The sequence below is a fragment of the Peromyscus californicus genome, unplaced genomic scaffold, assembly GCF_007827085.1.
Source record: "Peromyscus californicus insignis strain IS unplaced genomic scaffold, ASM782708v3 Scaffold_6__1_contigs__length_162567912, whole genome shotgun sequence".
Taxonomy (NCBI): domain Eukaryota; kingdom Metazoa; phylum Chordata; class Mammalia; order Rodentia; family Cricetidae; genus Peromyscus; species Peromyscus californicus.
The window spans coordinates 67671182-67698634 of NW_026294584.1; the positions used below are offsets into that span (position 1 = coordinate 67671182).

Genomic DNA, 27453 nt, shown 5'->3' on the forward strand with positions numbered 1-27453 from the left:
AGCCTGGTCTACAGAGCGAGATCAGGACAGGCACCAAAACTACACAGAGAAACCCTGTCTCAAAAAAAAAAAATCAGATTAGTGTACAGTAGGTTTTTTTTAATTGTTAGTTTTGTCATATCAAGCAACTAAAAACATAACTAAGATATGATTTACAGTAGAGTAACCTTAGGCCTGGAAATAAATCTAACTAAATAGTTCAAGTATTCCATACAAGATAATATGAAGATGTTCTAAATAAATAGAGTGTTATGGAAATGTCCATTTTCTTCACATTGACTTACAGATCGAATCAAAGGTCCAGCAAGGTTTTCATGGTCTTGATTCCCAGCCAGAGCACTCTTGAGGCAGAAGAGCAGGGACAGGGGCATTTTAGTTCTTCCCCTGCTGCTGCCATCACATACCCTGACTAAGCAGCTTTAAGGGAGAGAGGATTTACTCTGGCTCCCAGTTCAAGGGTAAAGTCCATGATGGTGCAGAGGTGGGAAAGGAGACGAAGCGGGAAGCAGCTGGTCACACTGAATCCACAGTCAGGAACCAGGGAGCAGTAACAGCTTAGCCCCCAGCTTCTTTCTACTTCTACAACCCAGGATTCCAGCCCAGAAAATGGTGCCACCCACTGTAGGTGGTTCTTTCTAGATTAAGCTAATCAAGATAATCCCCCACTGGCATAACTAGGGACATATCTCCCAGGTAATTTTAGATTTTATTGACTTGAAGATTGGAATTAACCATCACAACTATTAATGTACAAGGTTTACATATTATGGTGTTGGCATAGGAATGGATAGCATGGTCAGAGAGAACTCAGAAAGAGGCTTGAGCATATATATTACGTTGGCATAACAAAATAGAGGAAAATTGATTATTCATAAAGATAAATCTAAAATTGTGTCATTGTTTCACATCACATACAAAGTCAAATTAAGTAAAAACAGACCCTTGGTCACTGAAAATCACAGTGTGAGATGCTCTCTTATACAGTTCAGTTAGAAAAATTTGTACATGAATCTACAATATGTCGCCTTCATTACTGGTAGAATACAGTTGGCATAGCACGTTGATGGGAAGGATGTTTAGTAATGTCTCTTAAAGTTGAATGTTCATGTGTTCTAAAACTTGGTCACTTCCTAGAATAATTCTTACATATGTATAGTCGGAAATTCATTAATGAACATATAAATGCTAAAACATTATGTGCATATATTATGGTATTTTTATTTTAAAATGACTACATATTTCTTTAATTTACATAGATGGAATTAAAGCTATGTCCAGAAGGAAAAACAGGGAGTTGAATGCAAGATCTAAAGTAAAGATTGTCTTGGTTGGGGAAGCCAGGAGAATGGGTTGAACTGAAATGAGAGCAGGAGGAGCAGGTTTCTAGCTTATGTTTGGGGTGGCAAGACCATGCTTCTTTATTATGAAATTTACTAACTAAGTAGATGAGCTTACATAACTCAAGTGTAATTTAAAGAATATACAGTTTCATAACCTGGAGCATTCCTCTGCACCTGTGCCACCATTGACACAGTTGTAATAGTAAACTCACCTGTCACCTGAGTTCCCTGAGACGCTTTGTACCCTTCCCTCCTCCTCCCTCCCTCCCTCACTCCAGTTGACAGCTGGTCTGCATTCTGTCAGTGTGATTTACTTTGCTGTCCCATATTTTCATATGAGTAAAGCATCTCATACTTCTTTGGATTTTCGCTTTTTAATGTATTTCTTTATTCATTGAGGATTCTATATGCGCATATAGTGTATTTTGATTATATTCACTCCGGTACTGCTCCCCCTAACCCCTCCCAGAGCCACCTCTCACTCTCACCTGACTTTGTGTCCTCCATTTATTCATGGTGTGGGGCCTGGACTCTGCCTCCCTTGCTTCAGCTGTCAAAGGCTCCACAGACTCAGACAGAGGCTCATGAGGCCCTCCCCCTCTGTGCTGGAATGGTGACTGGCTTGATCTTGTACAGGTCTTGCACAGACAGGCACAGCTGCTGGGAGGGAGTTCCTGACTGCAGCAGTCTGCTCATGTCCAGAAGAGCTGTTTCACTCTGGTCCTCTCTGACCTCTGGCCCTTAAAGTCTTTCTACCTCCCTCATACTTGGTCCCAGAGCCTTGCAGGGAAGGGGTATAATAAAGATGTCCCATTGTTGCTGAGCACTCCATAGACACTTAATCTTTGCTCTTTGACTAGTTGTGAGCTTCTCCTTTCACCACGGTGCACCGCACTAAGAAACTGACCGGACTCAGTCTGAGAGCTGCACTAATCTGTGGTGGTAGAGATCTGACTTTCTTAGGCAGTTTGATACTATTACCTATGCTCATTTAGCATATGAGCTCCCAGACTGTATACTAAGTGAGTTAACTCAGACCCAAGAATGACAGAAGGTTCGTGTTCTCATTCATAGGAATCCTAGAGTCAGAGTTTTGAATTGTGTGTCTAACTTGAAGGTCCTGTAGACTCTAGGAATCTAGAAATGAATTTCAGTTTTTACCTGGGTTCTTTCAGCATAAATTTGCATGATTTATCCTTTTTGCTTACTTGTATTGATAGTTCATACCTGTTTATTGATCTGGTATTTCATTGCATGGACATACCAGTTTGTTTATGTATAAATTGATGGACGTTTTGTTACTACCAGTTTGGGGCTATTACAAAACAGCTAGGGCCTATAAATACCTAGGGTTGAGAGAGTTGGTCATACGGTAGGCCTATGTTGAAATTCTGGGGAAAGAACCTGAGGAATGATTGTAACAGTTTACAGTCCCAGTGGCATTGCATGAGTTTCTTCTACTCATTGTCTTTGCTGTATTTGGTGTGATCATTCTTTAGTTTAGTCCGTATAATAAGCATATAGTAGTAGCTAATTGCAATTTTAGTTTGCGTATCATTGCTGATGAGTAAGATTGAATTTTTTATGTGCTTCTTTTCCATGCTTTTGTCCACTTCAGTGAAGTCTTCATGTCTTTGTCTGTTTTATGTTGTTCTCTTGTTTGGTTTTGGCATTCTTTAGTATCTGGTGTGCTGGCTAGTTTTATGTCACCTTGACACAGCTAAAGTCATCTAAGAAGAGGGAACCCCAATTGAGAAAAATGCCTCCAGAGATCAGGCTTTAGGCAGGCAAGCCTGTAGGGCATTTTCTTAATGCTTGATTTGGGGTAGGAGGCAACCCATTGTAGGTGGGGTTACCCATGAGCCAGTACTCCTGGGTTCTATAAGAAATGGGTGGAACAAGCCAGTAAGCAGCACCCTTTTGTGACTTCTGCATCAGCTCCTGCCTCCAGGTTCCCACCTGGTCTGAGTTCCTGCCTTGACTTCCCTCAGTGGACTGTGATTCAGGATATTTCAGCCATTTAATAAACCCTTTCTTCCCCAAGTTGCTTGGTTATATTTCATCATAGTAATATTAACTCTAAGATACCTACAGACAAATGTTTCATCACAATTGTAGTTTGCAGAGACTTTCATCCAGTTTTCAAACTTGTAATTATTTTTTCTTAGCCCCATGAGTGCTGGGATTATAGTCATAGACCATCATGCTCAGCTCTGGGATCAAGTCCTGTTTATATGCACTGTGGTCTACTGAACAATTTGAATTCCTCCAATAATTTCTTGAAAATAAGAATATAATATGTAAAATTTAGGTGTTAATTTTACTGGTCTTGTTGAGACAGGTTCTCACTCTGTAGCCCAGACTGGCCTTGAAGTTGTGGGTAATCCTTTTACCGTAACATCCAAAGTATTAGGATTATAGGCACAAATTACCACAATTGGTTGTACAAAGTACTGTTTACTAATTGTTTCATATTTGCCATTTCTGTTTTTGTTTTGTTTTGGGTTTGTTTGTTTGTTTGTTTTTGCGAGATCGAGGGAGGTTGACATGGTTAGTCAGTTGGTTTCATTTTTGAGACACATTGTCATGTAGTCCAAGCTGGCCTCCCATCCTCTTGGTACTTAAGGATGACTTTGAACTGATCCTTTTGCTACTTCCCAAGTGCTGGGATTCTAGTGCACACCACTACTTCTGGGTTTTCTGGACTATTCTTAATTGACTCTTCTTTCTGTTCCAGGTTATTTGTTCCTAGTTCTTTTCATACCTGCTCATGTTTGCTTTGCTGTTGTTAAATTTAAACTTATAGGGGTTTGAGAATTTAATATATGAAAACTGTATTTTACATTATGTTTACCCTTCTTTGTTCCACAATGATCTCCTGTATCCTTCTCTACACCCTCTTAAATACATGACCTTCTCTTCTGTAATCATTATTGTTAAGCACCACATACAACTTACTGAGCCCGTTTGGTGTAGCTTTTATGTACATGTGTTTAGAACTAACCATTTGGGATTCCATAGCACATCAGGGGCTCTTGTCATTGGAGATGACTGGATGTCTCCCTCTTAGCAGCCATTGATTGTAGCTTTTTGTATAGAGGTGGAACCTTGAAATTCCCCTCATCATTGGCATGTGGACTGGTATATTATCATTCTGTAGGTCTTTTTTAGGCAACTCATCATTGTCACAGAGTGCTTCTAATCTTTTGCTATAATGAATAGTTCAGTAGTTACTAGTATTGTATGTAAGTCACTTCACATGTTTCTGAGTAATATAACGGCTGAATCCATTCCCAGAAGTAGATTACTAGGTCAGAGGGTTTATGTGTTTGTAATCTTGGTAATTATTGCCAAATTGTTCTTCCAAGAGGTTGACGCATTCTTCCATAAGCCCATTAGGAAAATCCCTATTGGTCCATAGTCTTATCTGAAGAATGTCAAATATTTGAATTTCTACTAGTTAATAAGAAGAAACTGTTATCCTAATAGTTTTAATTTTCATTTCTATTCTGAATAGTTTGAGCATCTGTGCTTCAAAGCTATTTGTACTTCCCTTTCTCTACTGTCGATTTTAAATTGTTGGTTATTCAATTTTTCCTTTGATGGTGAGAGTACAGAACTGAAATATTTTCTTAAGTGTTGTTTAATAACTTAAGAATGATCAGTTAGCATTCATAAACTGTTAGTGCAGTTCATAAAATACAATAAGTCAGCTCTTTAATGATTTTAAAGATTTTATAAAACTCCTAGATAAAGGCTAGGATAATTGATTTTTCAGAAGTAAAACCACATTAATCTGAGTTTTGGAGCTTGAGGGTAATGTTCCAAAAACAGTTTAATAAGCCAAAGAATTGTGCCTTTTGGTAGTCCTTTTACATTTGAGTTGGATATTGGCATCTCTGAATAGGGGAAATAAATGTTTTAAATTTGGAAAATGCTTGTAACTTTGCAGAGTATTGTTCCACAACCAAGAATGATAAACACCCTCGCTTAGGTGACATGAGGTTTTCATTCAGTGGGCCTTTCTCCGGAAGTAAGAAATATACTGCTATTTTTATGGCTTCTCACATGGTCCCTTCTCTGCCTCCTACCAGTGCCTGCTACTGTTTGCTGATGTCATTTCTACTTCTCTGGAGGTACTATACCCGTGGACAGTTAATTAGGGAGCAAGTGGCTTTACCAAATGAGTGAAGTGATAAAATGAGCCAGGAGCTTACTTATATTTTGTTAAGTTATAAGTTAAAAGTCTGGCTTTATTTATGCAATTGAAAAAATATATTTTTAGAGTTACACCAGTATGGAGAGGCATCCAGCCCACGTCCGTCAGGTATGATATCATGTGAGAACATTCTCTGGTATTCCTGTTGTTCTGTCTTAGCAGTTAACTAAATTTACCCTGATTAAACTTTATCATCCTGAGTTGTTCATTGCCAGAGCCTTGAGCTGCATGCCAGACTCATTAGCCACCTGTCACGGCTTAGCAATCTTAATATTGTTTGCATGCTTGCTTCTTAGATACTTCTAAAATTATATATCAGGAAAAAGTGCCTTCCTGGTTTGTTTAAGCATTGATTTTCAGGCTTTGCAAAGTTGTTGCAGATGGTCTAGAGCTTTCTATCAAGATCACATGTACCCAAAAGTTTAAAAATATCTTCCTATGCATCTTTCACACTGGGTGGTTTTTAAGCATACTAATAATACAGTGTATGTACTTGTACTATTTGAATATTTTATTTGTTTCTAGTTGTAGAAGTATGATACACATAGAAAAGTAACATTGTTAGTTTGACTAATTGTATGCATTTCTGTTAGAGTTTTTCTGCTGATTAATGCTAAGGCTTTTCTGTAGAAGATAAAATTTGAATTTCTATAAATATGTATGAAGCATGTCTATTTTAAGAAAACCGTTGATCTAAACTTTCCATCAAATATTAAAAATGATTAATTAGAATTCAAATTAAATAAGCAGTATGTTGGAAGCAGTGGAGATCTTAAGTAAATGGTATACTTTTATTAGTAAAACAAATTTAAGAGAAATGTGTATGTTTGAATTTAAATTGGAAAATAGTTAAGACATTTCTAGTATTTGTCTCATAAGTAATTTAATCCTAATTTAAATTTAAACATATAAATCATGGTAAGATGATTTCAAGAAAGTATTTTCCTTGTTAGTTTTGGCCAGTGTAACTGATTAAAATACTACTAGAAGTAAAGTTGTGTTTTTCATTTTTTTAAGGTTACCGAATGTATTTCAGGTCTCACTTCAAGATGACCTTTGTTGTTTAATTTAGACTTCAAGGTGTCTGTACAATCTCAGTCCTGATAGGTCAGAAATACGTGCCTTAAACTAACTGCACCCATTATTTCAGGGTTTTAACTACAAAATGACATTTACTTAAATTAAAACTTATACAGAGTTTGTTGGGAAATCAAGTGAAAAGATGGGAGAGAGGATGGAATGGAGTGGTTGTCCCACTTGTTGATGTAAGAATAGGTTGTCAGGGTGGTAGAGCACTCACTCACCTACTCACATGCGAAGCCCAGAGTTCAATCCCCAACATCACAAAAAAGAAATAGGAGTTATTAAAACACATAAAATTTTGTTGTAGCATACATGTTTAATTTTCTATAATACCAAATCATATTAATATTCTAATAAATTGTTTTTTATTTAGGAGAATAAGTTTTTTATCTGAAATACTTAGTGACTGTTACAATTAAATCACGGTGGTTTGGTTTCGCTATCCAGTGCTTATGTTATACATACAAGCTTTTTCACTGTGCTGTGTTTTAGGTATTTGTCAAGTGTCATTTTGATTATAATCCATTCAATGATAACCTGATACCCTGCAAAGAAGCGGGATTGAAGTTTTCCAAAGGAGAAATTCTTCAGATTGTAAACAGAGAAGACCCAAATTGGTGGCAGGTTAGTTTGATTCTCAAAAAATCCCTCAACTGCTTATTTTGTTTTTAATCTTTGATCCGGCCAGTATCTAAAGTTTGGGAAGCATTTGTTCTCATGATTTTTCCTGCATGAACAGCTCCTGCTCTATGTCTGTTAGCTTTTGGACAGAAGACCTAATTGAGAGCGAATTTGTGAGTAGCTGTTAATGAAAGCAGACATCCCTTGCCTGCAGCACTGTCACCTGGTCTAAGGTTAGACCAGGGCAACCGCCTTCAAATATGTTGTAGGACAAGAAGAACCCACTTGGAGTCATTGTTTGTCAGTTTCTTAGTTTGTTTTTGCAGTGATTTGTATCAGTTGACACCCAGTATTCAAAGTAAGAAAACAGCAAATAGAAACCTAGAATCTTTTCCACTCTCAGAGCTGACTATGGCCTCTCTGGAGAGCAGGGGAAAGAAGAGAGACTCCAGGACCAGTACCAAGAATAACAGTAACAGTTGCTGGTAACGGGGTTAACAGTGGTGACTAAATGATTCCTGCAGGTTAAGAACAGCCTCGGGGCAGTGTGCCGTACGTGTAAATGAAGACGCTTTTAGCAATAAGTGCACCATGGCGCGATAACTGAGGAATGAGTTCAGTAAACAGTGCATGATTTCAAGAGGGCTTCACTGACATGCTTAGAAGCTTTAACTCTGTACTTCCTATGGCCGATTGTTTCGTGGACACACACACCCCGCCCCCAGGTTTCCCTATTTTATTTTATGTGAATGCCATCTCTTAGTTTTCCAATCCTCTCACCGTCATTTGAGTCTCTTTCTTCATTTTGATAGACTTACTTTGATTCCAGTTTTAAGGATTACTAAAAACTGATAAATAGATTTTCTATCCCAATTATAAGAAGAAAAACACTAACATTGTGATGTGAGTCTTTGCCATTTAAAAAAAATCTCACTTGTTTGGGGACTAGAGAGATGGCTTACCTTAATAAGAGTCCTTGCTGCCCTTGTGGAGGACCTCAGTTCCCAGAACCCATGTTGGGCTGCTCACAACCTCCTGGAACGCCAACTCCTCTTCTGGCCTCTGCGTGCCTATACTCATGTCAACATGCACATAGACACAAACACATACATAAAATGTTTTTATTTTATTTTAGATACTTTGATTTTAAGTTTTTTATTTTTGTACTAGATGAAGTTTTACCTATTTTAAATTTATTACTTTAGGATATGCATATTCTTATTAGGATGAATTAAAATTTATGCCCTGTATTCCCAGTATCCTTTCTATTGATTTAGCCGTGGGAAATAAGATTCTAGGATTGAGGTCAGTAGTAAATGGCTTATAAAGAATACTGGATGAGATGTTCCCTTAACACTTCTTTGTATAAAATAGCATTCTTCTTTCCTTTCTTTGTCTCTGTCTCTCTCTCCCTCTCTCCCTTTCTCCCTCTCTCCCTCTCTTCCTCTCTCTTTCTTTCTCTCTCTCTCTCTCTCTCTCTCTCTCTCTCTCTCTCTCTCTCTTTCTCTCTCTCTCTCACACACACAAACACACACACACTCTAAATAAAACATTGTAGTATTTGAGGAGTCTGTACATTATTGTTAATGAGAATTTCAAAACATCACTACCGATTGACATACATATGAATCTTAGATACTAGTTGGTTCCTAGGTGTGGCGGTGTTTAAATGCTTTAACATAGTTCCATGGATTGAAAGGTTGTTTTCCATAGCAAACTAACTTGAACTGACCAGCACTTGTCTTACTTACTAAAATATTGTCTAAAATTTTGGTCACTGAGATATTAATTTGATTCTAGGCTAGCCATGTGAAAGAGGGAGGAAGTGCTGGTCTGATCCCAAGCCAGTTCCTGGAAGAGAAGAGAAAGGCATTTGTTCGCAGAGACTGGGACAATTCAGGTGAAGAGCTGAGAACAAGTAACAGGCAGGGGCTGGGCGCACCTTTCTTTGCCTCTTTTTTCTGAATACACAAATCAGTTGATTTGAACTACATGGAGAATGAATCTTTCCTGTGTATCTGCTTTTTCCTCTCTAAAGTAATTGTTGATCCTTTTCTGCCACCTACTGGTAGCGTATCAAAATTCAGTGACAGTTCACCCCTTCCCTCAGGAGGTAATTCTTTTACCTCCTCATAAAACATGACTGGGCAATTTAAGATCATATCTTAATGTATCTTCTAAATTATACTGGTCTTGTCATCATTCAGGACCCTTTTGTGGAACTATAAGCAACAAGAAAAAGAAGAAGATGATGTACCTCACAACCAGGAATGCAGGTGTGTTTAAAATCCCTTTGAAAGAGCAAAATAAATAGCTTTATCATTAGTTAACATGTTTTAAATCTCTGAATATGTAATTTGAAATGAATGCAATTTATATTAGTGCCAGTTACTGAATCTGGTGTGAACACATGATAAACTGTAATATAAAAATATTAATTAAGTCCAACTTGAATGTAATTTACAGCAGGATGAAGTCACTAGGACTTATCCTTGTACTGATGCAGGGGGAATGTTACTGTCAGTACTTATTGGGGGCATTTTGATATAGTAATGTGTGGCATTTCTAAGGGGCAGAGTGACTTTATGAAGGTATTAGAGTTAGGATTAAGGAAAACTGTATGCTGCTGTAACATTGTCAAGTGCATTTTTGCAAACACAGCACTGAGCCAAATAACTCATCTAGTGGGAGTCTTCTAATAGTCTTTCTCAAACCTTTTAGGTTTTGAATTTTTTGAGAGGAGGTCTTTCTATATGTTTAGGCTGGCCTAGAATTCATTAGTTAGAGTAGGCTAGCCTCAAACAATTATCCTATACTTTCATTTGGTAGCTCAGGCTGGCCTCAAACTCTGAATCCTCTGCCTTTCCCTAAATCTTTCTTCTGAAAGGACGGAATAATTTTTAAAGAAAACATGAGAAATAGTAGATATGTTTATTAGCTTCATGATAAGAACATTTTACAGTTCAACATACCAAATCATCAAGATGTATACCTTAAGAATATACAATTCCTATTTGTCATTTATGCCTTAAAAGCTGAAAAAAAGTTTTTTTTTTTTAAATCCTCAAATCAAGGGGTTAGGGGTGTAGCCATTCCCTAACATGTACAAAGTGCTGGGTTCAATCCCAGAACTAGAAAGGAAAATGAAATAAAAAGAAAAACCTTAGACCAATTGGGTGTATTACAGATTTAAACCAAAAAACTTCAGCCTCACTTGCCGAGAGAAATACAAGTTAGAGCTACATTGAAATTCTGTATCACCCCATACAGAATGGCGTTCATTGAGAAAACTCATATTCCGGCAGGGATGTGGACAAAAGGAGTGCTTCCGCACTACCAGTGAGACTCACACTAGTCCAGCCATTGTGCAAGTCAGCGTGGAATAGAATAGAGTAGAATTACCCACATTGCACAGCTCTCTCCACTCCTGGATTTTACCTGAGGGACTTGGGTTAACACCACAGAAATAGTCTACATCCTTGTTACTGCACCACGGTTTGGAAGAACTAAGTTAGGAAACTAGGCTAAGTGGACCATCAGCAGGAGAAGCAACAGTGGTACATCCACACTGCAGAATGAAGGAAGATGATAACAGCTGAAGATAATCACAGTCAACAGATCAAGTCAGTCTTGGAAACACAAACGTCGTTCTTTCTCCTGCTTGTGGATCCTAGATTCATTAGATCTATACAGATCATACATACAGTTGACACTAAAGGAGAAGGGAAATGGTCTAGGGAAGTAAGAGTAAGGGGAAGGATGAGAAAAGGAAGGGTAGCAGAGGCAGGGGACTATGCTCAAAGTGCATTGTGTGTCTGCATGAAAACAGCCTGATGGGATCCAGTGTATAAAGACATTCGAAAGGAAGCTAAATATGGAAGCTATTCTATTTATTTGTCTTGACTTCAAAGCTACCCCTACACTAGTAACAAAGAACACAGTATAAAGAAAATCAGACAGGAGGGAGAAATGGTGTTTTTACTCCAGTATTGGTTTAATTTACTATTAAATTGTACGAAGAAGGAATTATTAAGATAATAATGTAAAGATGAAGTGTTATTACTGCAGATAGAGTCAAGCTGTGATGATGGGTGGCCTGATATTTCAGAATCACTTTGGTTTGATTATTCATTAACTATATATCACTAAATTTTTTTAGCAAAATTGGTAGCTTTTTCATTGACTTGGTTTATAATTTGAAGCAGTAGCCTACTGAAAATGTTCTTTTATCCAGCATTTTATGTATGGATTTTAGAATCTTGATAATTTAGATGTGAGTGTGCTGTGACTAGAGAAAGCATCCTCAGCCTGTACAAGTGAAGCAGCCAAGCAAGTGTTCTCCTCTATCCTCTCTACCTCACACACTCTTTTTAATGTAAATTGCATAAACTGTGATTTGACTGGCATTAAAGTAATCGTTTCTATTGGAAAATTGCTGATGAGAAGCCTTTTATAAAGTACAAAATATTGATAAATACACATAAAACTCAAGGATTTTCTAGCACAGTAAATGAATGTCTGAGGGCAAATGAGTGAGGACATCCATTTAAGTCAAGATATAAAATAATTTTCTATATCCTGCTAAGTGTGTAAAAGCAAGCCTGTGTCAGATGTGCACAATCAAGTGAGAGTTAGCTCTCAAGACAAGAAGACCATTGCATACCGAATACCAGGGGATGTTTCTGTGTATATAGAGTATAACTGAATATAATGTTGTCCCATTACTTTCACATTTAGAGTTTGATCGCCACGAAATTCAGATCTATGAGGAAGTAGCAAAAATGCCACCCTTCCAGCGAAAAACATTAGTGTTGATAGGAGCTCAAGGTGTGGGCAGAAGAAGCCTGAAAAATAGGTTCATAGTGCTGAATCCTGCTAGATTTGGAACAACGGTACCATGTAAGTCTTGTGTTTCCATTTGTTGGCCAGAAAGTGAGTGGGTATATGGAGAAAGGAATTATTTTTAACTAACATTAATTTCAGATAATAAGTGGTTATGCCAGTGAGCATGGGATAGTAGACAGTACTACTGAGAATCCAGATGGCCCTATTGCTGTCTTAGGTCATGTGCCGGCTGCTGCTCAGCAGTAGTCAATCTGTAAACTCTCCTTTCCAGAAGCTAAATGCAAATGCATGCATTTAAGAGTTGTGGCAAGTTACATGTATTTGGATTGTCTTGTGTAACTGTTATCCATCTATTTGTATTTTTTTTCATCCAGTATAGTATATTTAAAAGGAGAAAGCCTACTAGGTAGTCTGGTTTAAATTGTAGCCCTTAGCCCTTCAGAATCATAAGCCTGATCCTCTGAAAGCAAGTCCTCTACAGGAGACAATATTCATTAAACTTCCTGAGACTGTTTAATAATGCTGGGGAGAAGTAGAACCATTTAGGAGCAGACTGACTTTGTAATCTTCATTTCCTCCTATCTTTTGTATGTTTACATAGAAAATTTAGTGATGTCAGAAATGGAGTAGTAGGTGGAGAGTTCAGATAATCACTGATGTTATAATGCTTGCTGGACATTTGACAAGAAACGTGAGCAAATGGCCTGACAGGAATGACTTCATGGAAGAAGGATTTTTCTAGCTCCATTTTCTGAGATTTTTCTTGGCTCCTTCGGTACTAGACTCATGGTAGGGTGGAACAACATGGTAGCAGAAACATGGGGAAGAGGAGGCTGCTCACATCATCTTAGACAGGGAGTTACCCAGAACTAGAAACAGCCTTCCAAGGTGTGCCCCAGTCATCAGCTTTCTCCTATGGCCCAGTGCCTACAGCTTCCCTAGCTTTCAATCCAGCCCCTCCAGGTGGGGACAATTCATATTCCAACCATAAAACGCTTGGGGCCTCTTCACTCCTACAAAATCACATTGCCTAAAGCTAATTTTAATGTGCTATGGCTTAGAATGTCTTAGGATTTGTTTTTGCTTATATTAGTTTCATTTTAGCTTTTTTGAAGTATAGTATTTAATTTCACACATTTTTTATTTTTCCAGATTTTTCTGTTAGTGATGGTAGTTCCATTCACTCTGTCCAGAGAACATATGTGATTTTACTCCCCTTAAACTCACTGGGAATTGTTTTATGGCCTCAGACACTTGTCTTGGAGAATGTTCCTTGTTCTTGTACACTTGGGAAAATACATTTTCCTATTGTTGACTGGAGTGCTACATAGATATAGTCTGTCTAGCTGGTCTGTAACGTTGTTCAAGTCATCATTTCCTTTTGACCTTCTGTTTGTTCTCTCCATCACTGGAAGTCTCAAGGTTTCCTGCTCTTTCGTTGACTTGTCTGTTTCTCTCTTCAGTTCTATTTTGCTTCATGTATTTGGAGAGTCTACTGTAGACAGGTGCTTCTGTGTTTATGAACATCTTACTTCTGGATGAATCGATGCCTTTGTCTTTGTAAAATGTTTTTCATTGTCTCCAGCAATAACTTTCTGTCTCAGTGTTGGTTTTGTCTGATGTGTGTAGCTGTCTCTGGGTACTGCTTGCATGTATGTCTTTTTTATCCTTTACTTCCAACATACTTGTGTCTTTAAGTATAAAATGTCTTTTGTAAACAGCATATAGTTTGATCAGTTTTTCCAATCTATTTTGCCAATGTCTTCGAGTTTTATCTATTTAATGTAATTACTAATACTGTAAATGTCCCTTAGTGTGAATTTGCCCAATTGTTTCCTCCTAACCTCCGGTACTCATCAGGAGAGTTGCATCTTGTCTTTGTGCCCCATTGTTGATGCTAATGTTGGTCATTGATTCAATTACTGTGACATCTGGTAGATTTTTCCACGGCAAATCTGTAGTTTCCAGTTAAGCAGCCTGTTCAGAAATACTTTGAAACAGTGCGGCTCTTTTCCACAAACTTTCATCCAGTGATTTAAGCTTCTGTCAGGAATAGAACATAGAAAAGAAAAGCTTTGCCTTGAGTTTGGAGGAACATCTGTCTGCTTTTACCTTGTTTAAGTACACAGATAAGCTTTCTTCCTAGTGTCCTGACTCATGTTGTGTCAGCTAGTAAAACTGCTTTGTTGAATGATTGAGCTCAGTAAGGAAAGAACTTTTATGTAGCCTCTGATGATCTGTGCTCCTTTTCCCTTCTTTACCTTCAGGCCTCTAGAAGAGTCAATAACTTTCTGGTTCTTTCATTTTCATAATTGTGGCATCTTGTTAAACAAATCTCATTTTTAGGCATTAAAAACAAAAAAGACTAATTCCGGTCAAAACTGAAGCCAGGATTCCAGTGCACTGTTCCTGCGTTCCTCATGGATCTTCTTGACTGTAGATAGTAGCTGTATTGGGAAGGGCGGGCTATGACTTTTTTTATTACCTGGTTTATGTTCTCCTCTGCTACTTCATTTTCTCGTGAGCTATGTTGTAAGAAGTGAGTGCTAAAAGAAAAGAGAAAGAGTATTGTTGCAAAAGATCTTGCTTGCTGGAGTTATTTGTCTTGACTTTCCAAGTACTGTGTCTTCAATGTCTTTTTTTTAGAGTCCATTGGAGATTTCCTTACTACAAATTTTCTTGGCTAAGAGTATTAGAATTTCTAATTATTCTCTTGGAACCTTGCCGCCAAGATCTTATACCATAGCTTCTGCAATCTTCTCTGTACCGGTTCCAGGATAACCACACTCACCCCCCACTTCGCTCCCCAAAATACCAAAATCCAGAAATATTTCAAGTTCCATAGAATTTTGTATATGCCCCATGCAAAACTTTCTGCAGATGCTTAAGTCATTTGAATTATTTATGATACCTATATATATATAATGTTAAGTGATTTATAAATAGCTGTTAAGCTGTATTGTTTAAGGAACAATGACAAGGGACAAAAATCTGTCCATAGTCAGTACAGACATGTTTTTTTGTTTGTTTCTGAATTTTCGGAGAACTTTGCTCACCTTTGGGCAGTCAATTAAGAATGTTTAACTGGAAAGGGAGGCTATAATAGAATCTTCAAGAAATAGAGCATCATTCATAAGAAAAAGGTATTTATTCACTGGCGCCAGGCCTAGGACTTCTAAATAAGTATGTTTTAAATTTCAAGTTGAATTAAAAATTACACTTTGGATACAAAGTTTATATTGAGAACCATCCCTTTAAACATTCTTCTAAATTAGAGATCAGCAAGCATTCCTGTCCAAAGGCCATACAGTCTGTAGCATAGCTACTATTTTAATGGAAAAGAAAATGTGGACAATGAATAAACAAATGTGCGTGGCTGTGGTCTGAAACTTTATTTCCAAAACCAGGAGGTAGATGAATTTAGCTAAGTCCATGTACTAAATGAAACATGCAAAGTTGTCCGTGTGTTTTAGTCTGTGTTTCGCAATCTACAGTGGCCTTGTGCAAGTTCTCGACACTGTTTTATTCTAGTTACTTCACGGAAGCCAAGAGAAGATGAAAAGGATGGACAGGCATATAAATTTGTGTCCCGGTCAGAGATGGAAGCAGATATTAAAGCTGGAAAGTATTTGGAACATGGGGAATATGAAGGAAACCTCTATGGAACTAAGATTGATTCTATTCTCGAAGTTGTACAAACTGGACGGACTTGCATTTTGGATGTCAACCCACAAGTGAGTTGCATGAATTCCAAAGCTGTTTTTAATTTTTATTTTCCTGGGGAGTTTTTGACTGTATATAGGGTATGGGGAGTGTGTTTTATCAAGCTGGGAATGTGGTTCTTTCTCAACTTTATTATGAGTCCATAGCTCGATACATAAATAAACGTCAGACAGCCAACAAGAGCAAAGATTAATAACACTTGATTTTACAATAAAGTAAACGACTTGACAATTTAGGGGAGTACTGTGTCGAGTTAGGACAGAGGGCACAGGCAGTAAGTTATATTCTTAACCTTAGGAGAGAGACAGGTAGACTTGTGTTTGTACTAACGGCCAGCACACTTCACGTTCTGACATTCTATAAATGGGTTTGTAATTACTTTTGCACAGGCATTGAAAGTGTTGAGGACATCTGAGTTCATGCCTTATGTGGTATTTATTGCTGCTCCAGAGCTAGAGACCCTGCGTGCCATGCACAAGGCTGTGGTGGATGCAGGAATCACCACCAAACTTTTGACGGTAGGAGGCTCTTTTCAAGTTAACACTTTTATTTTCTCTTTTCTTCTGAGTATGTTTAATTCCATCTAATCATACTTAGAATGTCACTGTACTATATAAAGTGCTACAGAATGAAAATTGATTTACCAGATATAATTAGGATTTGAAACAATATTGCCTGTATGTGACAGTCCTTCACTTTATAACAGAACTTGAGTTTTATACCATGAAAAAGATCAGTGTTGGAATGTATACATTGTAGTCTTTCCATCTACAGCCCTGTGTAATCCTGGAACCTTCTTTCTTCCTTGGATCTTAGCTTAACTGTCATCACTCTGTCTAAATGTAGATCTTTTAAAAGTCTTTGTGCCTAAGTGTGTTTTCTTCTAGAGTACTTACAAGTTGCAAATTTTCTATTTGTCCTTCATCTACCTTTTCTACCAAAAAGCAGGAGCCCTTTCTGCTTCACTTTTATCTACTGATTCTGAGACTTTGCAGACATTAATAGGATCCCAATTCCTGCTTGAGGATTACATGTGAAGGTGTAGTGGAAGTTTATGGAAACCCATCCTTAGGTACTCCACTCCCTGTGTTGTTCCAAACCACCCAGGAGTACTTGATGAAATGCAAACCGTAACCTCAGAAATAAAGTCATCTATGGGTGTGTGTTTGGGCACAGCCTAGAGTCTTCAAATCACACTTTAAAGAGTCTGCCTTTCTAAGTGACAAGAGGCAAATGGACTTTGAGTTGAACAGCCACTACAGGCTGGGGTCCTGGCTTTACCCAGGTCATCAGATAATAATACTCTTTTGAAAAGAAGTGTGTAGAAGTCAGCCAGAAGTCAGGCATCTGTAGTAATTCTTGCATTATCTTGGACTCACCCTAATAAAGTGGAATTTCATTCTAATGCCAGCAGAACAGAAGGTGTAGAATAGTCATAAATCATGGAAGTAGCTGGAAAGATTGCAACATGAACAGATATATCTGGTAACACCTTCAGCACTGTATAGTAGGGTAGATATTGAGAATTGGCATCTGAATTCCAACAAATACCCAACCCCTTCATTTTGTACTCACGTTAGTCTGAATAAGTCAGTGTGTATTACAATGCAAACTTTTTTTTTAACATTCACAGGACTCTGATTTGAAGAAAACAGTGGATGAAAGTGCACGGATTCAGAGAGCTTACAACCACTACTTTGATTTGATCATCGTAAACGACAATCTAGACAAAGCCTTTGAGAAACTGCAAACTGCCATTGAGAAACTAAGAATGGAGCCACAGTGGGTCCCTATTAGCTGGGTGTACTGATGATTCGATAAGGCTAACAGTTAAATAAAACTTTTAAAAAGTGACTCAACAAGTAAACCTTCTACTGGGAGAATACATGCAGAGGTAGAAGGCGTCTGCCACATGGAGGCATTTTTATTATGTAGATTGAAATGACAGTGCACTAGGTGGAATTTTTATATAATTGTGGTTGGGAAGGTGTACTAATATATAATTTCTCTTAATTTTTCTAACTTTTTATGGATAATCTTTCTATTCATATCACATAAAGAAATGCGTTCAAGCATTTTGTAGGTTTTGATTTAGTACCCTTACCTTTTTCATCAAAGGAATTTTCAGATCATTCTCTCTAACATTGGTCTCACATTTTCACTGTGATAATGAATACTTGAAATAGTTTTGTAAAGCTATCATTCTCTTCAGTGTTTAGTAAAGGGTCAATTATCCTCATTAGAAAAAATTAGTAGTTACTGACCTTCTTAATCAGACTTCTTACAGAAGCAGAATTTGAATATCAGTGCTATAGCTAATCCACTTCTATAGTAATCTGACATCCAGTCTTTTCAAGGCCACCTCTTACTCCAGAGTATGGCTATTCTTTCCTGTTTGTGCAGAGAGCTCAGCTCCCCCCTCCTTTCTTTCTCTAGTGAATACAATGAAGAGCAATAGCTTGCACTCTCTAGGGGCTTATTCTTTTCATTTGTCGCAGTGATTGCTGATGCAGACTAATGTTGCACATTAGTTACTTTGTGAGCTCGGGTTGGAAGCAAGGTCATGCAGACAGAGAGTGCCTTATCTGCAGAACTTCACTCACCTTAACGTTTACTTATTTTCAAATATAAAAGTTTCAAACCTATTACTTCAGTCAGTTTTTTAAGGATATAGTCAGCAAAAATATGCCTCTGCATATGTTTGTGATATTTAAAGATGTTTCTAAGCTGCAAGCTGTTTGTTAATCATCAGATGTGATTTATGAAATGGGAAGTGATTTGTTAGGGTATTTGTTCTCTGTTTTGTCGAAAACCAAATCCTTTGAACAGTTTACAAAATTTGGAAATAATTGCCAGCTATTCATATATACACTCACAACACATACATTATATATACTAAATGATGTTCTGTACTCGAGATTTCTGTTAGGACATACACTTTTTTGTTACTTAATGATTAGGAACCAAATCCTTTAGCTGCATTGCCAGTGTGCAGATTCCCACGTTCACCTTGGTGGATATTCTCCTCTAGGAGTCTTAAATGATATATATTCTTCCTTAAATATATGCGTTTAGTGATGCAGCTCATCACTGACTAAGCTAACCTTATTTTATATTGCTGCTAGCTTTTCATTTCAGAATAGTCACATTTTAAAGGGTTTGATGCTTAAATATTGATGAGTGTCTTTGGTGACAGGCTCCAGACACCTGAATTCTGATTTTGTTTTTCCCCTCATCAAAGTTATATATCCATCTATATAAAGATATTGATATAGATATATACATACATGCATACATATGTGCATATATATGGTAGTAAGCAATATTCACACAGTATTTTCTATTCATAATAAAACACCTAAGTTACCATATTGTTAATAAAGGGAATCTTGAGGCTTTTAAATTTTAATTCTAGAATTTCATAGCCAAAATATTCTTTTTCTTTTTTCTGGGACAGGAAATTGTTAACAAAGTGGATCATACACTCTTAATAACTTTTTAAACTACATGTATTTGCTAAAATTATTGGATTCTCAAAGCAACGTAAGTCAAAGCACAGTGTTTACATGGCACCTTGTGACTTAATGTTTCAATACACTGTAATGTAAGTTTGGAGAGAAATTTCAGTTCTGTGCTCTCAGGAAATGTACTGTATTCCCCAATGTACCTTCATGCTATTTCTTGAAGCCTTTCTAAGCAGCTTTGGGAAAATTATATCTGCACAGCAGTCTATCCACAAATATCTCTACCATCTTGATGCAACAGAAACAGTAGTTGCATACGTATTTATATCCTTTTCATGTGATACAAAAATGTATATTATCTGGCGTATCATCTCTGCTTAACATTGTTTCTATTATAAATGATACTCATGATTGATGACGTAATTAATCACAGATTTCTCCTAATGAAGTGATACAGTTTAGTTCACTATCCTATAAATGCCAATATTAAGAAGGTACAACTGTTTCTCAGTGAAGACTCACTGAACTTGTAACTCAAGTCCCCACCTGAGTCTGTAGGAACCATCAGGCTTCATACCAGGATTCTTCCTAGGTGTTGTGATCAAGGAAATTCATACTTCTCTCCTGGGAAGGGTCTAACATAACACATTTATAATAACTGAAGATGAAAGGGCTTACAGTGGTGTTCAATAATTGGTGATAGGTAAAATGTACACATACATGCATGTTCTTTGGGAAAACATTTTGTATGTGTATTCATAAATGTACTGTGGGATGAGTGTCCACATTCAGCATTCAGGGCATGGTTTCTTTACAACTAATAGTTATATGTATTTTTTCATTTTCAAGTGTACAAATGCCTGTAGAAATGATGTCTCTGAACAAGTCATTTAACCTTTGCTAATGGAATATATTCAATGCCCTATAGTAGAATTTTTGACTTCGTTACTACTATGCTTTTATTGTGCAGTTTCCGTTTTTGTGTTTTTAGATATCAGATGTCAGATACATCAGGAGTGTCTGTTTTGGCTGACTTGATACAATTGCTGACCATAGCTCTCTAAAATAGAAATCATTATAAACCAAATAGGACAAACCCTAGAGTCTGGAGTCTAGTAAAGTTATTTATACAAACTGTAAAAAATTTCCTTTAAAAGGCCAAATTAGTTATTAAACATATTTAGAAAATAGCTCATTAGCAGTATAATCCAATAGCTGGACATTGATTATGACAAGGTACTACTCTGGCCACAAATGATGATTTTGCCAGGCTTAGTAATACAAGCACTCAGGAGGCTGAAGCAGGGGGATTACAAATTGGAGTCTAGCCTGCCTGCATGGTATAACAAGGCCCTGTCTCAAAAAACAAAAGAAGAAACAACAAGGGCGTGGGGTTATAACTTTGGTAGAGTGTGTGCCTAACTAACATGTGTGAGATCCTGGGCTTAATCCCCAGCAACACTAGAAATGATCCTTATTTCAAAAATTAATTTAAAATGATACTTATTTTTATGTAGAACAAGTATCATGACTTAGTGATTGAAGTTGATTGCCAAGGCCACCAAATTAGTTATAATTATTTTAAATGGGTAAATTCAAAATATAAAAAGTTTGAAAATGGCAAGAAAATAGCCATCTACTTTTTTTTGTGTCTAATGAAATAGTCCTTCATTATACAGAATTAGACTGGAGGACCTTACCTCCACAGTAACTAATCTTTATACTAAATAAGAAAAGGGCAGTCCTGAAGTTTTGTGCACATAAATAGTTCATTTTTAAAAAACATGTACATATATATACATACACACACACACACACACACAAAAAAAGCTATGTGTATAATATGTAACTATTTCCCAAAAGTAATGAATGATAAAGCTAAATATATTTGCCCATATGTTACAGCTAGTGTTCTAAGGCTTTAATTACTTTCAAATTCCTAGACATTCTGATCTATTTTAGATTCTTTTAAGAAGCTTTGGCTCCACCTTGAAGCTGATACTAATCTCCTTTCTGAAGACTTTACTAGAGAAACTAAGCCCGGAAAACTGTTTTTCATTATTAGAATTTAATTTCCGTAAGAAAAAACATTTCTGGATGGAGGCCTCTTGGGAAATATTTACTTCAACTTTGAAGTGAAATTGTGCTATAAGTTAGACTTAAAGATTACTGTGCCTGTGCGCCTCCTGTTCCAAGGGATTGCTGTGAGAATTCTTATAACATCTGTAATGTATTTGGAGTTCTTGGGAGAAATTCAGTATTTTAAATAATGAGATTATTGTATATAACATTATTCACAGATTTTTAAGAATACATTTGATGAATAATTCAGCATCATATTGATCTTTTTGTAAGTATATGTGATACACCTGAAGATAATAATTCTATAGTTTTTTAAGGTAAGGTTATTTTTAAATTGTATTTTTCTTTTAGCTTTAAAGTTATATTCTTTTAAAAATATTTCTCATTTCATCTTGTTGCTTTGTATCCTGGAGTGACTTTTGAAAAATGCACAGAATCACACGTCCTTAGTGGACTAAAAAGCGAGAGAATGATGCTCTTTTTTCTAAGGTAAGCATGGTTGCACCACTCGGGCAAAACACTACAAGACTGTCTTAAAAAAAAATAATCTCTCGTTATAAAAGTAAAAATAGTTGTGCTACTTCTACTGACTAAGATCCTACCATGTGATTTTTGAGAACATTTAATTTCCCTCTACCTTCCATGTGTTGTGTAGGGCTAGGTTAATACCCGTCTTCATCTTCAACTCTAAAGGATAACTTGTGATTGTGATGTGGTAAGCCTTTGAGAGTACTTATTAAATGTGTTCTCTTACCCGAGGTTGCTTCTCCTTCAGTCCCTGTAAAGTCACCTCATTCTAAGGTGAAGTAGCAGATGGTGAACTGTTCAGGAACCCACCCCCAGGATTAAGAGAGCTCCTTGATTGAGCTGCAGTCTGGAAGACAATCTGCCTTTCGGTGGTCCTAATCTAGGAGTCCCATTAGAATCCCATTCCAAGTCCCTAGCTGCTAAGCAAGTCGTTCACTAATCACACAGATTTGAAATCCTCTGATGTTTACATCAGAGCATTCTGAAGCTGCTCTTCCTTATCCTTGTGTCTAAAATTTACACTGCAACCTGGTTTTTACCCATAGTGTGAAGCTTAATGGGCACCTATATCTTTATTAGAAAAACTACTTAATAGTTACATCTAATTAGTGGACCCCAAATCCAGAAAATACTTCTTTCTCTTTCTAATTGCTTATTGTCTTGTGGCTGGTGTCACAGTGATGTGATAACTGACAACCTCAGGACACAGGTCAGAATGGCCATTTTTATTTTTATTTTTACTTTGTTGTTTCTTAATCACTCACACAAACTGAATTAACACATCGATAGTTAAGATAAATGTCACTTATAACTTGGAAGTTAACCATTTATTTCTTATATATAAAACTACCACTTTTTTAGTCTCCTGAAATAAATAATTGTTACTGCCACAGAGCAGAGATGTCCTGGGGCGTAAGTATAGGACTTTGCATATGCTGCACATGCTCCAATACTGAGCAGTAGTCCCAGCCTTCATTTCAAAAGTCAGAAATAGTTGCCTTTATTACAATTGAGCCAAAGGCAAACTGACTAGGCAATATATGCGTAAATGTGATAGGCCATACCTCAAAACTAGCTTCCCTCCTCTACTAGTCAAGGTTGCCTGAGAACTTAGAGGAAACTTAAAACTAGTTAAGAGGAAAGAAAGATCACAACATTAAAAACTGTTCAGTTGAGGAGGGTGGGGGCTTAGAGGTAGAGTGCTTTGCAAGCTTAATGTACACATGGTCCTAGGCATATGCTAACACCCTAGAAACAAACAAAAACCCTTCCCAGCTATAAATTACATTGAGCCAGAAACCTTACCAGCTAAGACATGATTACATCTTATGTCAGAGAGCTAGTTAATGGTAGCACTGCTAATAAGTGTGGTCCAAGTGAGAAATACCTTAGTCTTTACAGATAGAGCCAGTTAGATGCTGTATTGTTGTAGAATGAACATGCCTTCGCAGTGAGAACTCACTCCAAGCACATAGAAATTAATAGAGGAAAAAATCCTCAATAGCATGTGCCTGGTTCTAGTTAATGCACAAAGGGAAAGCAGCCTCAAACAGGAAATTGTACCTGTCTTGAAAAAAAAAAAATCTTTCAGGTCCTGGCCCCAGATTACACATGAACAATTTAAAGAGGCAGGAGTCTATAAGTCTAGTCAGGTGGGCAAATGGGAGATTTACACAGCAAAGATACACCAGTGTTGTCTGGGGTGCTTGTTATCCAGGGTCACCTTGCCTACTTGGCAGAACTATGATAAAAGAACAGAGACCTAAGGGCAGATCAGGACTTAATGATGACTGTCACCCTGTGCCACTCACTTGACTTGCCACCCTAGAGACACGTATTCTGATACGGTGATGGGTCTCACAGCTGGTCAGTCTTAGTGAACGGTCTCAGGAGTCCTAAACTCCAGTTATGTTTGAGGAATAAAATGTTCTTTCCTGCCATTTCTGACAAGCCTGGTCAGCACACAGCTTATCTCCCAGTTCCTGTGGAGGTGGCACTCCCTAGGTAAGTCCTGCTTTGTAACTTATTATCTCCTGAGCAAGTTTATTAGTAAGTCCTTCGTAACATGGCTGCTGTTAGTTCATGTTTCTCCTACATCAATAGCTCATATGTATCTGAACATGAAATGCAAAGTAGATGATTGTTTTCACTGTATGCCATCTTATAAAAATTGATGCTGGTTTCTATTTCTTCTGTAACACTGTTTTTTGTTGTTTTATGTGTTTTTTTTTTAAGTGATATCTTGCAAAAAAAAAAAATGAGCAATAGTGTTGTCTTGGTTAGGCTTGCTATTGCTGTGATGAAGCACCATGACCAAAGCAGCTTGGGGAGGAAAGGGTTTATTTGGCTTACTCTTCCATATTATGGTTCATCATTGAAGGAAGTCTGGACAGGAGCTCAAGCAGGGCAGGAACTTGGAGGCAGGAGCTGATGCAGAGGCCATGGAAGAACTCTGTTTACTTGTTCCTCATGGCTTGCTCAGCCTTTCTTATAGAACCCAGGACCACCAGCCCAGGGGTGGCACTATCCCCAGTGAGCTGGGTTCTCCCCCATCAATCTCTAATTAAGAAAGTGCTCTATAGGCTTGCCTTCTGCCTGATCTTATGGAGGCATTTTCTCAATTGGGGTTCCCTCCTCTCAGATGACTAGCCTGTGTCACGTTGACATAAAATGAGCCAGCACAGGTGTTCAGCAACAAATGAAATTTTCTGCAAGCCTTTTTGAATTGTCAGAACCCACAGAGACCATTTGATGTAAATGACTTGCTGTGGAAACTTTTTGTCTCTCCACCCCCAGTTCATTTTTGCATACCTTTCCTTCTAACACAAACACATGCTCTTTTTAACCCCACCCTCTTTAGCGACTGTAAGGAGTTTTCAGTAGAAGACAACATGCTTATAAAAGTCGAAGCTTGCCAAGCTGCTTAAGGAACTTTCTGATGAAAAGGTTTAAAAAGAAAAGTTAAGCATCCCTGCTTTCTAGATATCTGCATTACTAGTTTCTGCAAAGAGAAACATCACTGCTGTCCTTGTATACATTAATTTCCTATAATACAGTAAGTATTGATGTTTCAGAAACTCACTATAAATCTTTCAACATATTTCCGCATACAGTTAAAAACTATTACAGTGTTCAGTTTGTGAGATTACATATTCCTGATAAAATATTTTTGTGCATTTAAAGAAATACTTGCTGTTGGAAAAATTGGCAATGTTTCATTTACAGGTAGAACTAAGAGATAAAACTACAGGATATTGCATTAGCTTTGATTTAAATGGATTTTTAAGTCCTCGATGTAAATTTTTTCCACCTAAATAAAGTTTCACCTGCCTCTACTTTTCAGCCAAGATTCCCTTTGCTGCTGTTTCTATTCTGGCTGGTGCATGATGGTGGCTTTCATAGAAAAGGATTTCAGAGTTGGGGAAGATTAAAATACAGGATCAAGAAACAAAGACTCTGCTTAGACAGCATGAGTCCCTCTGGCCACTTCCCATCTGCCCAGGAAAGAGAAATCCTGTGTTTCAGCAAGCAGCCCTGCTGTGTGTTACAGCTTCACACTGGGCCTGGAGGAAGAGGGCAGGCACCCACTGAAACACAGCAGTGTGGCTTTGTACAGCAGGAAGCCTTTCCAGAAGTGCACTTTGCAATTCTCTCATGCTGGTTTCTAGGATTCCATACTTCATGTTCAGGAACATGCTACTTTAGGATGTTTCTGGTGTCTCCAGAAAAATTTTTTTTGTTTTTTTTTTCCCATACTTTGTGTGTGTGTGTGTGTTGCACATAGAGGCTAGAGATGTCTTTCTGGTATCTCTGCCTTCCAGTGATGGTATCACAGAGGTGATCACAATGCCTGGCAGTCTACATAGATGCCAGAGACCCAACTGAGGTTCCCATGCTTTGTACAACCATCACTTAACGCTTTCATATTTCCTATTTTATATGACCCATCATTAGAAGGATAATATAAAACTCCAACCAGAATATAAAGGTAAGGAAGTAACTCTTTTTGCCTTTTGTCCCAATCTCAAAAGTCCCTGAATTGCAATGCACCACTGCCAGGTTTCTCCTGAATTCTAGACATGCATTCCTATGCCCATACATGTGTGTTTTCCGCCTGTAGATTCATATATGTTCTGTCCATAGCTTGCTCTTCATGTCTTATGTCAGAAATAAATGAGTCACAGTACCAACTTCGCATAGCTACACACATTTGCATTTCCTTCCTAATTTATGATCAGTTTATTTCTGAGCAGTGCTGCTGGTACAACTTTAGCCCTGTAAAAGATAGCTGCGTGAGGTGGAGTCTCGTTTTATTTCATTTTTGTTACTCTTCCTTATAATCTGAAGGGGCCGCATGGGCGAAATGGAGATGGGAACTACATGCTAACATGCGTCTCCCTGCTGCTTCTACCCAGAGGCATTGAGTCTGATCTATAGCAACAAATACTTTCAGTGAAATCGGGAGGCTTGGGGAGACTATCCAAGACTGCTGAAGCAGAAGGACATCAAAACAGAATAAATAGCAAACTAGACATAGTTCAGAATTTCCTTTGATAGAAATTGCAACATGTGACAAATTCCCAGAATGCACTGGAATTGTTCTAGACATAGTATGTTCATCAAAGCGTAACAAAATCAAATAAAAGAAATATATCTAAATCCCCACGTTGAGGTGGGTAAAATCAGATGGCCTTACTTAATATAATTTTGTTTCATATACTCAGGTAGCATATAAGGTTTCCCAGTCATCAAGTAATGTACAGCATTTCTGAAAGAAGAGAAATTGCTTTCCTGTAGCATTCATAGCCTAAGATGAATGTTGAAGTCTCAGACTCTTCCGTTTTTGTATAACAGGAGTGAGTGGAAAATAAAGTGACCAATGAGTCGAGTACAAAGCCCTTGACACTTCCCTCAATGACTCAGATGTTGGAATGTACCATGGTCACCAGGGGTCACTGTCTATTGGCATACCAGGCCTCTGATGAAAAGAAACCATTCACAATGCTTGCAGACATTCAGTGTGGAAAGTCAACACTCTTAGCCCAAAATCCTAAAGTATTTTCTCAGTTCTAAAATGTACCCAGCCTTGGCCAGTAGCACATAATTCTGACAGACAAAGACATTACTCGTGTTCTTTGCTTAGAGTGCAAAGCCCACTTAGAGTGATATGAAGAATTAGTGGGAAGATGCAAGAGTCCTTCAGGATGGTGGCTTTAATGGACAAGTGCATCCTCTCCAGGGCAATGTCGGCAGAGGCAAACAAACGCTGCACAATCTCAAACCTCTCAGTATCTCTCAGAGGAGCCAAGGTGGGGTCTTCAAAATCACATACTCTGTCATCAGACAGAGCGTCGAGCTGAAATGACAAATTTAAACAAGCTTCAAAATGTCCCAGAAAATCCAACTAGATTATTTTTTAAAAGTCTCCCAAATAGGACAGTAAAACCATTAAATGTAACAAGATACATGTTTCTTCACGCTAAGACCTTAGTTAGGCCTGTTTTTCTCTGCCTGTATCCCTGTCTGAATCCCCATTGTGTTACCCTTT

At 37.6% G+C, this 27453-nt stretch overlaps 2 protein-coding genes across 4 annotated transcripts in view; one reads left to right on the plus strand and one right to left on the minus strand.

Moving 5' to 3' along the window:
• The window catches only part of Pals2 (protein associated with LIN7 2, MAGUK p55 family member), a 100056-nt gene extending 82371 nt beyond the window's left edge, over window positions 1–17685 (plus strand). For all 3 annotated transcript variants that reach the window (XM_052721843.1, XM_052721845.1, XM_052721844.1), the window contains exons 6-12: window positions 7135–7266; window positions 9064–9163; window positions 9471–9539; window positions 12001–12162; window positions 15640–15842; window positions 16221–16349; window positions 17465–17685. In XM_052721843.1, the coding sequence (XP_052577803.1) occupies window positions 7135–7266; window positions 9064–9163; window positions 9471–9539; window positions 12001–12162; window positions 15640–15842; window positions 16221–16349; window positions 17465–17641 (972 nt within the window). In that variant the 3' untranslated portion in view covers window positions 17642–17685. The remainder of the gene's footprint in view (window positions 1–7134; window positions 7267–9063; window positions 9164–9470; window positions 9540–12000; window positions 12163–15639; window positions 15843–16220; window positions 16350–17464) is intronic.
• Window positions 17686–18620: 935 nt separating this feature from the next.
• The window catches only part of Gsdme (gasdermin E), a 68915-nt gene continuing 60082 nt past the window's right edge, over window positions 18621–27453 (minus strand). Inside the window, exon 10 of the mRNA XM_052721846.1 lies at window positions 18621–27261. Coding sequence (XP_052577806.1) covers window positions 27028–27261 — 234 coding nt within the window. The 3' untranslated portion in view covers window positions 18621–27027. The remainder of the gene's footprint in view (window positions 27262–27453) is intronic.